We start from the raw sequence: 11,126 nt of genomic DNA, 5'->3' as shown, positions 1-11,126 counted from the left end.
GTCTAAAATAGAATTTATAAGAGACAAGTTGTATTTTACAAATTACACTTTACCTAGTGCTGTGATTTCAGCCTGCAAACACAATGGACAGTAGAGTACGAGGCACAGGGTTCACCATTAGATCTGACTGTCCCTTAATGTCAGCATTTATTGGTAATAGGGTTTCTCGACAATAAGTCAGGAATTACAAACCTGTAGACTTTAGTACACCATGGGTGTCCATGGAGCTTCCTGAAATGGACAAGCCTGAAATGTTTATGATATCAGTTTTGCCCCAAATTCTCCCCAAAGTCCCTAAAACAAAATAACAAAGTAAGCATTTCAGGTCTGCTGTCTCCACTTCCAGTCACTAGCCACGCCCTCTATTGTCTCCCATGTCAAAATAAGACTGTTCATCCCAGCAAATAGAGTGAATTACCTGAAGGTTAGGCTTGAACAGCATAATCAGGTTTGAAAAGGATCCAGTGCTGTGGCTAATGGTATCAAGAATATAAAAATGAAGCAGTCAACTAGGAAAATGGAATACGGCATTGCTGAGTCGCCAATGCTGCTGCATCATTATACTGAAGTTTGAGGTTGAAATACTTCTCTGAGTATATAAAATTTAAAAGTAAATACTTTTAAATAAAAATACTTCTTTATTTGGCACACTCTCTGGAGATTCTATTAATACTGCATACAGGACATCAGCATCTCATATACCAACAAAACAATCACCTCAGAATTGAGTGAGAAAAACTACAGGTAGTCTTCAACTTACACCAGTTCATTTAGTGACCGTTCAAAATTACAACGGCAATAAAAAAAATGACATGACCATTTTTCACACTTTCACACACTTATGATCACTGTAGCATCCCCATCATGATGTGATCTAAATTCAGAAGCTTGACAACTGACTCTTCTTTATGACCCCCCTGGGGATCATGTGATCACTTTTTGTAGCCTTTTGACAAGCAAAGCCAACAGGAAAGCAAGATTCACGTAACAACCGTATTACTAATTTAACAACCGCAGTGATTCATGAAACAACTGTGGCGAGGAAGGTCATAAAAGAGCAAAATTCACTTAACAAATATCTCATTTAGTAACATAAATTTTGGCCTCAGTTGTGATTGTATGTTGAGGACCACCTGTATTATCCCTTTCTAACTTCATCCTGGCCATGCTACAAAATGTTCTGGCGAAGATTATATTTCTACTTTGTCCCTAGGACCTTGCCTTCATCATCACCCCAGCCTGAGACTCTTGTCAGCTGTTACCAAGATAGAGGAGCATTTCCTCCTTGTCTCCATTCTGTTGAAAAACAACCTCAAGAGTATAAAATCTGACGGGCTGCAGTGACCTGAAACGGAGCAAGGAGAGATCCTGGCTGAGTTTTCAGCAGACCCCTAAATGAGTCTTTCCCCCTAAATGAGTCTTTCCCCCAAGGGTGCTTATTCTGGAGGCAACTGGGCTTCTTATTTTTTATTTTGGAAGACATTTCGTCTCATCCAAGAAGCTTCTTCATCTCTGACAGGATAGTGGGGAATGGAAGGATTTATATTCCTTGCAGACAGCTGATCATTTGCATCCTATTTAGACCGTCCTTGAAGCACTAGGAGGTTAATCTGTGTCTTCAGGGTCACCTGCGTGGTGCTTCTGGTTCCTGTAGTCTGCTTTTTTTTTCCTTTGGAAATCCATTCCTACTCCCACACCATTCAAAGGGTGTTCATGCCTAATTGCATAGCTAAACGTCTGTAGAGTAGAAGTCCAGTTGCCTCCAGAAAAAGCACCTTTGGGATAACCATGATGACCTGGAGCAGGGGTGGCGAACACGCGGCTCTCGAGCCGCATGCGGCTCCCGGCCAAAATGAATGCGGCTCTTTGCCTCTTATCATTATTTTGTATACTGTGGCTCTTTGCCAAGTTTGGATTTTGTCCCTTTCGGCGCTAAACCCGGATCGCGAGCTCCCTTTCGGCGCTAAACCCGGAAGTACGGTCTTGCCCCGCCCCTGGCGACGCGACGACGCTTGCCTGCGCTCCACCAGCTCGGCTGGGAACGAAGACGTTTCTCTGCTCAGCAATGTCTTCAGTGGAGTGGTGGCAGCCTGGCAGGCTGAGCCTGCGTCCCTTTCAGGCGCTCCGCTCCGCTGAGGAAACGTCTCCGTTCCCAGCCGAGCTGGTGGAGCGCAGGCAGGCGTCGTTGCATCGCCAGGGGCGGGGCAAGACCGTACTTCTGGGTTTAGCGCCGAAAGGGAGCGCGTGGTGTGGCTCTCTGACTCTCACAGTTTAAAATTTTGGCTCTTTTTGTCGAACTTGTTCGCCACCCCTGACCTGGAGAATCTCTTCAGTCTTTCCCCGTAACCCTAACCCTACGTTTCTTTTCTTTTCGCGGTGTAGGGTTTCCTGCCTAAGCAGGAGGTTGGACTAGAAGACCTTCAAGATCCCTTCCACACTGATATTCTATATTTTATTCAATTCTCTCTGCCGGGGAAGCCAACTTTCCTCAGCTCAGTACCGGGCGACTACAACTTTCAGGGAGCTGGGAAGGAACGGGGAATTAGGCCTCCTCTCATTTAACCGTTGACGTCCTTGACTAATCCAATCGCCTGAATTCCCTTACGCGCTAAAACACAAATTCAGCCATGAGATACCCGACCCCCGCTAAGTATAAGAAGGATCGCCCTTCTTATAAAGGCAGGAAGTTCCTCTCGCCGTTTTTCCTTCCGGCAGAGGAGGGAGGCTTTGCCGGGCGGCCGGGAAGAAGCCGCCCGGCCTCTTTCTTCCGCGCTGTCGTTTCCGAGGGGGGCCGGTTCGAGGTTACGCCCTCCCACGCGGGCCGGACTGAAATGACGGGTGCGTTCTCTGAGGGGGGTTCAATGGCCCCGCCCGGGCTGGGCCAGGCCGTCTCAGGGTCGGGTGCCGTCCGGGCTCCGGTAGAAGAAGGGCTCGGGCGGGGGGAAGGGAGAGGAGGGGGGGGGAGGCTGAGGCGCCGGAGAAGGGGAGGCTGCTTGGGCTCCTGGCCTGGTTTTTATTATAGAGGGCTGCCCTCTTTGAAGGAGCAAGGCTGGGAGATGAGCTCGGGGCTTGGGCTGCTTTGGCCAAGCGGCAGGACCGTAAAGTGGCTGCTTTTGGAAAAGGTGAATCTAGATGGAAGCCGGCATGGGCTCCCTTTGCCGTATGGAGAGACCAGAAGGCACCTACACAGAGCCCCTCGCTCTTTCCTCTCTTAAATAATTATATAGCTGGTCTCCCTATGTAAGCAAGCTGGCTTTCCCCGCTGGACCTAGTGTAGACTAATGCTCGGCCATCATCAAAAGGTAATCCGGTCATATTGAGATTGGCTCCCTCGCCTTGTAAAAATGATTTATGCCAGCTTCGTGGTTATCAGCTAACCGGGCTTTCTCTATTTCCCTAAATAGAGATGGGGGGGTGTGGGAGGGGAGAGAGGGAAACTAATTGCAAAATACGTGAATTTCACACACAAGAAACATAGCTGAAGAGGAAATAACTCCCCTCACTTAGATTTAAGCTTTGATCTGGCAGATCTGGTTTCCTTGCAGACAAGAAGATGGAAGTGTTTCATAGGGCTGTTTTTTCTAGTTAGCATTGTTTTAATTTGATCTTAATTCTCAAGATGAAAATTAATACGCTCTGGTAGGGCAAGTTAGATTACCAAGTCATGAAAATTATAATGCTGTAGCATTATAAAGCAGGATCTACAAAATCATAAAATAGTAATCATAGAATATAAAAATTGTAGGAAACGTATCCTAAACTATAGAATCCTTGTTGTTCAGCAATTTTGTTAACAAATGTTAAGTATATAATTTAAATAATATAGCTACTATATAGTGGACAATCACTTAAATATGGGTCAGCAGTGTGCTGCCACTACTAAAAAAGCCAACACAGTTCTAGGCTGTATTAACAGGGATAGAATCAAGATCACGTGAAGTGTTAATACCACTTTATAATGCCTTGGTAAGGCCACACTTGGAATACTGCATTCAGTTTTGGTCGCCACAATGTAAAAAAGATGTTGAGACTCTAGAGTTCAGAGAAGAGCAACAAAGGTGATTAGGGGACTGGAGGCTAAAACATATGGAGAACGGTTGCAGGAACTGGGTATGTCTAGTCTAGTAAAAAGAAGGACTAGGGGTGGCATGATAGTAGTGTTCCAATATCTCAGGGGCTGCCACAAAGAAGAAGGAATTAAGCGTATGCTCCAAAGCACCTGAGGACAGGACAAGAAGCAATGGATGGAAACTAACAGAACAATTAATCAGTAGAACAACTTATCTTCAGAAGTTCTGAATGCTCCCAACACTGGAAGTTTTGAAGAGATTGGACAACTATTTTTCTGAAATGATATAGGGTTTCCTGTCTGTGCAGGGAGTTGGACTAGAAGACCTCCAAGATCCCTTCCGTCTCTGTTATTCTATTCTGATTCTATTCTTATTCCATTCCATTCTAGTTTTTATATAATCTTAAATATATATTAAGGAAATCAACCGTGAGTCTTCTTTGGAAAGACAGATACTGAAGCTAACGCTCAAATACTTTGGCCACCAAATGAGAAGAGAGGACTCACTGCAAAAGATCCTAATGTTGGGATAGATTGAAGGCAAAAGGAGAAGGGGATGGTAGAAGATAAGATAGTGTTATTGAGGTAGTAGGTATGCTCTTGGGCAGACTCAGGGAGGCAGTGGAAGACAGTGTGGGGAGAGGGGTCTGGCATGCTGTGGTCCATAAGGTTGCAAAAAGTCGGACACAATTTTAGTGGCTGAGCAACAACAACAAATACACTTTTAAGTGCGCAACAGAACTCTTGGTCTTTTTTCTTTTGAATGCTCAGTATTGATCATTTGTGTACTGTATGTAGGTGTTAAGAACACCACAAATAATTGATTGCAATAGTAAGTGGGTACCATGTGAAAAAACTAATATCAGTTGTTGAATACAGTTAATGTATATTATAATTACTTTATAAGATGAATAAGAGGATATTAATATTTACTGTTTATATTCTTTCAGTGAAAGGATGATGCCCAAACCCAAGGGCTTTGAATTTTGGAAAAACACACTGAGAGAGGCCCGTTTTGTGGTTGCTCCCATGGTGGATCAAAGCGAATTGGCTTGGAGACTGTTAAGCCGCCGTCATGGGGCCCACCTATGTTATACACCTATGCTGCATGCTCAGGTCTTTGTCAGAGATGCCAATTATCGTAAGGAAAACTTGTATTGTGAAGTGTGCCCTGAAGACAGACCATTGATTGTACAGGTAATACTGACCAGATGATTTCAATGGGCTTTCATATCTTTGTTGTGCAGTACATTTTTCTGCATTGTGTGACAATAAATATTTCAGAAGAAGTAATTGTAAAATAATGAATGCACCCACTCAAGGACTAATTTCCATAATCCACAGACATTTATTATAGTGATAAGAATTGTAATCTCAGCACGTGTGATATAAGTATTAAGATGTTGGACTAAGACAAAGAAGACTTAGGTTCAAGCCCATCTTCAGTCACTCATGCTCATTAAATCACTTGACCAGTCACACTCTCCCAGTCAACTTATCCAACATGGTGATAGTTGTGGGAAAAAGGAATGCTGTCATGATGAAACAAAAAGTTTTAAACTGGAAAGTTATAAACAAATCTTGTCAAGTAGTCACAACAACAACAACAACAATATTACTTAGATTGGGGAGGACAAATATATAAAATAGTTTGTCATACTTAATAACACAATATCGAAGGCGTTTCACAGCATACTGACCTATTCTTTTCTAAATATCTTAAATGCTTCAGTTATTTTGATGTTAAAATAAATGCTAGCTTACTGTTTGGTTTATATATCTCTTTTACAGTTCTGTGCCAATGATCCAGAAGTTTTTGTCGAGGCTGCCTTGTTAGCTCAAGACTACTGTGATGCAGTTGACCTAAATCTGGGGTGTCCTCAGATGATTGCAAAAAGAGGTATGCTTAAATTGGAATCTAAAGTAATTTAGGCCACAAACCGGAATTCATTGATACAGGACTAGCCTCCCTTGAAAGGAATGAATTAGTAAAGTGCCATCAAGTCCAGCCTAACTCCCTCTGACTACATAACCAAATGCCTGTAATTGTGAACTCTCTAAGAAAAGCCATCTTGTAGATTATCTTCTACTTCTTCTATGCTTGCCATGCACAGTCATTTTTCTAGTCTAATTTGTCATTTCTTTCCCCCCTAGAATTAATCTTTTTATTTCTCCAATATATTCTCCATCTTTATTCTTGAGCTTGAGGAGAGGACAAAAAGCTGTGGCTATTTTGTGAATCTAACATTGGGCCAGTTCCTGTTAGGCTATAATTCTTTGGATTTTCTTTTAGGTCACTATGGAGCATTTCTGCAAGAGGAGTGGGACCTTCTCCAGAGAATGAGTAAGTCCTGAAAGTTCTTCAGCATTGGATGGGATGGGAGGAGAATAGAACCAAAATGCATTACATTTGTCCTTGGGGCTCCTGCGTAAAGATTTATTCATAACACTGCACCCATCCTGTTTGAATGACACAGCAAGTTATAAACATAGATTTTGGTAACTGGTCTCTCTGTCTTGACAATGCAACTAAAAATAATTCTATAGGGTTTGCTGGATGCAGGGTAATTCCAGCAACATTTAACTGGACTCTATGCTTCTGCCGCATACAAAATTGTGGATGTGCTGTCTTGCTAATTATTACTAGAAGAAGAAGACTACAGCTAATATAAAATAAAACAACTGACAGCTGATTCCTAATTGCCCAGCGGAGGACAGAACAGCTACTGAGTTGAAAAGGTGCAATAGCCAATATGGTAGGCCTTTGGCTCATATTTTTAAAGCACATTCATTGCTTTCGGGTCACTGACACAGCATTATCCATCCTCTATACAGAGTATCCACAGAATCTTTTTCAAATGTAGAATTGACACACAAAGAGACAATAGGAACTAGTAGTTATTTATTCCTGCAATAATGCAATGTATGCTATGCGGTTAATGTGTGCAGAGTACCAGAAAATGGGATTGCAGTTATTTGTTCTCTCCTAGTAATGTAACTTCCTGATTCAGCCAGCTTCTTTCTCTTGTTTTCCAGTTGCATTGGCTAGTGAAAAGCTCTCTGTACCTATTACATGCAAAATCCGTGTTTTCCCAGAAATTAGTAAAACTGTGAAATATGCTCAGTTACTGGAGAAAGCTGGTTGTCAAGTAAGAAATTCATTACAGTCTGTTTTGACGTATTAATTATATGTATATGTACATGTGTATCATGCTATTCTCTTTCAGCTTAACAGTTATGCAAAGTTCAGAAAAGCCGGAAGGAAAATGTAAACCAAGACATAAATCAAACATGAGAAAATGTTAATTTACACTGATACTATTCATTCTACTTCTCCACATTTTATCCTTGTTATTCCCTGCTTTCACCACATCTGTGCATAGTTTTATACATTTATTGATTCAATTTCTGTCTTTTTGAGAATGACATAAAATTTATTCAAGTGTTACTTATCAGTTTTCTTTTAAGTTTGTTCACCTTGCTTTCAACAAGCAAGGTCAACGGGGAAAGCCAGTCACTTTATGACTGCATGAGTCACTTAACAACTGAAGTGATTCGCTTAAAAGCTGTGGCAAAAAAGTTATAAAATGGGGCAAAACTCACTTAGCAACTGCCTTGTTTAACAACAGACATGGTAGTCAGGTTCAATGGTGGTCCTAAGTTGAGGACTATCTGTAATGTCATCTGAAGAAATTGGAGGTGGAAATTGGCATTCCTGCCTATTTGTTTAAAAAAACAACCCAGCTAGCATTACAGAAAAATGAAATGTTTTCTAAGATTGTTTGTCTCATTCACATTGAAAGACAAATACAATTTTGTTGTAGCTTCTAACTGTCCATGGGCGCACTAAAGAACAAAAAGGACCTCTTGTTGGTGTGGCTTCCTGGGAGCACATACAGGCTGTGAGGTAAATACCCATAGCTAACCTGAGGAGAGGACCCTGTACTTCTGAATGTATGTAGATTGATTCACTGCATTTGTATCTCATCTTTTAGATAATTACTGCCTCTCAAAGGGTTCACATGAATTGAAGCAAAGAAATGGACTCTCTTTAAATTTACTTTCTGCAGAAGGCGAGACTTATTAGAGAAGAGGAATAGAGGGGCTAAGAAAGGCAGGAGATTAGTTTCTCACAGTTAGAATGAAATGAAATTGTGAGCCACTTACTGCCATTTAAGTTGATTTTCCTTTCCTGTTACTCTTTTTTGACTACCTGTTCTTGAACTATGACATCTTGACCAATGGGAAAGGCAGAGGATTCTGCCCTTTAATTCTCTGAACACACATAATTATCAGTAGAACTTGAATATTTCATCTTGGAAGGAATATTGTATCTTGGAAGGGAGAGACAAGGTTCTTTCTTTTGGTCTTCAGTGTAAGTTAGGAGGTTTTTTTCCCTAGGCATTGAAAGCCTTCAATTTAGAGAAAATATTGTCTGGTGAGTCTAAGAGTTTGCTGCTCTTAAAAGTTTTTGATTTCTGTTATTTATGCATTATCTTTCCTTTTCCATTTGCTGTCATAGAAAGGCTGTAAAAATCCCTGTTTTTGCAAATGGGAACATTCAATACCTCAAAGATGTGGAACGGTGTATTCAGAAGACAGGAGTTCAGGGCGTGATGAGCGCAGGTAGGAAAGAAAAAGAAACTCTTCAATCTCACTGTTGAGGTTAAATGATACCAAGTACTCTTGCTCATAGTGTGGTTATCTAGTGTTTCTGTTGCTTTCATTATCCTTTAAAACAGTGGTTTAAATCTTCCGAGCGGAGACCAGCAGTGCCAGATATGATAAACACAATCTTCTGTCAAGACTCCTGGTGTCTTTAGGGACATACCTGTAGTGATGTAATATTCTTGCAACAATATTGAAGTGGGTGTCTCATTGCTATTCTAGTTGTTGTTTCTTCCAATCTTCTGTACAGACTTGGTGACACATCCAAACATTAATACTGATCATTGGAAAAATAGGATAGTTACTGTAGTGGATAACTCACACAAAGGGCACCAACAACTGAAGAGGACTCAAAATAATTAAGTTCTAAAGCTAGCAGTTAATAGCAATAGCACTTAGACTTATATACTGCTTCTTAGTGCTTTATAGCCCTCTCTTAAGTGGTTTACAGAGTCAGCTTATTGCCCCTAACAATCTGGGTCCTCATTTTACCCACCTCGGAAGGATGGAAGGCTGAGTCAACCTTGAGCTAGTGAGGATTAAGCTCCTGGCAGTCAGCAGAGACATTGGACTCTGGCATCCAGATGAATCAGGAACAAGAGCTCCAAGGCTACATAGGCTTAACATGGAATCTTGATGAAAGAATGCATATCAGTGGTGGTTCCTGGAGGTACGGCCATTCCGGTAGTAGCCAGGAGTAGCGACCACTGTACCGGTACGGTGGCTCGTTTGGCCCACCCGCCCGCGTTCCATTGCTGTTTATAATGTGACCGGCCAATTGCGCAAGCACGCACAACGTGCGGTGCCTGCACAACCACCGCCGAGCAGCTGGGTGTCGCAGGGTGGTGGCATGCTCATACGTGCACAGTGCGCATGCCTGACTAGGATGCCCGGCCCCATGAGCAGCGTACCAGTTGCGACGGAGTCCGGAACCCACCACTGATCCATATGCATTAAAAGGAACCCATAATGAAAAAATGGCTTTTCTACTGATAACTCTAAGGGAGACATGGGTATCATTCAGGGCGTGAAGACTTAACAGGTACATCCTTTGGAATACATAGTGCTTTAGTTTAAAAAGCAGAGATCATCATTAATGCTGTACGACAAGGGGTTGGGTTTTTTTTAGCGGTTTGCAGGCTAAGGAACCTATTACTTTTTTTAAAACTCCTGGACCCTCTGATTTGGTAAAGCTCCAGTGATAGAAAATTGGCTGGGTTCAAGTGATCCTTTCCCGCCCCCCCAACCCCTTAGTCTTTCAAGGGACCGTATCAGGTTGTTGGGTAGCCCTGGGTTCCATGGAGTACAGTTTGAAGACATCTGCCATACAAGATTTGAATGTCTGGCTATTATAACATGCTTATTGATTAGTTTATTTAAATATGAATTTGAGTTTGCATATAAAATCTATTGTTTTAGATGGAGAAACAAAAGATATGAAATACGGTTGTATATGCATATTAACACCTCTTAGCTTGCATTTGGATTCTGGAAGAGAAGTGCTTTTCCTGAAACATTGGTGATTATCCAGGAGTGTGAAAATGGTTCATCTCAAAATAATTTGATCACAAAATTTTGCAAAGCGTCCTGCTTTCAAGCAGTCAAGAGGTATTGAAATTTATGTATTTCATTTATTTATGAAATTTATGTGCCACTCATCCCGCTATCGAGCAAATATGGGCGGCTAATGAGTATTTTGAACTTGAAATGCTTCCACAATGTGTGAAACAGCCCATTTTGCAAAACCCGTGCTTGAAAGCAGTTTAATATGAAACATTTTGTACACCCCTCCCTATTAATACTAATGAAAGTGATTGAAATCTTAATTTTGAAAAGTCGAGGTAGTCAACTAACTATGCTAACTGTGAAGTTCCATGAGAATCAGATAAATAAGGCTTCACTAATTTCACAGAAGAGGTAAAATAATAGATTAAAATAATCTCTATTGTTCTGAAATAGCAAGAAATGGATTTTAATTTCATGTTGCGAAATATGAAAGAGTAAGCAACATACAGTTAGTCCTCATCAATCATCATTGGGACTGGCAACTCCATTACTAGGCAAGGCAGTTTTAACATGAAACATCGCATAACAATGCCCAACTTACCTCATCGGCTACGGTTGTGGGAGTAAGTCATGCATGTTATTAAGCATGACATGACAATAGCACAACTTACAACTTCCTGCCTGCTTTCGCATTGACTTGCTGGTTGGAAGCTGTTTGTGGAGTTCATACATGGCAATCGTGATGCTGCCACCATTGTAACTGCTTGCTAGTTGTCAAGTTTCCAACTTGGAGCAGTAGCTGAATGAACAGTCAGTAAACGAGGACTATCTGTAATTTAGTCACAAATTTGGGTTTCCAGAGTGTGATTGCAGAGGCACTGAG

At 41.5% G+C, this 11,126-nt stretch overlaps 1 protein-coding gene across 1 annotated transcript in view; it reads left to right on the top strand.

Annotated features, from left to right (window-relative positions):
• The first annotated feature begins 2,613 nt into the window (after positions 1-2,613).
• DUS1L (dihydrouridine synthase 1 like) overlaps positions 2,614-11,126 on the top strand; it is a 15,437-nt gene continuing 6,924 nt past the window's right edge. Inside the window, exons 1-8 of the mRNA XM_081962577.1 lie at positions 2,614-2,838; positions 5,020-5,266; positions 5,861-5,969; positions 6,363-6,413; positions 7,106-7,218; positions 7,894-7,976; positions 8,592-8,695; positions 10,157-10,236. Of these exons, the coding sequence (XP_081818703.1) occupies positions 5,027-5,266; positions 5,861-5,969; positions 6,363-6,413; positions 7,106-7,218; positions 7,894-7,976; positions 8,592-8,695; positions 10,157-10,236 (780 nt within the window). The 5' untranslated portion in view covers positions 2,614-2,838; positions 5,020-5,026. The remainder of the gene's footprint in view (positions 2,839-5,019; positions 5,267-5,860; positions 5,970-6,362; positions 6,414-7,105; positions 7,219-7,893; positions 7,977-8,591; positions 8,696-10,156; positions 10,237-11,126) is intronic.

The sequence above is a fragment of the Natrix helvetica genome, assembly GCF_964273705.1.
Source record: "Natrix helvetica genome assembly, chromosome: 1".
Classification (NCBI taxonomy): Eukaryota; Metazoa; Chordata; class Lepidosauria; order Squamata; family Natricidae; genus Natrix; species Natrix helvetica.
Note: the sequence above shows the minus strand (reverse complement) of the source record. Positions and strands in the feature narration are given on the sequence as shown.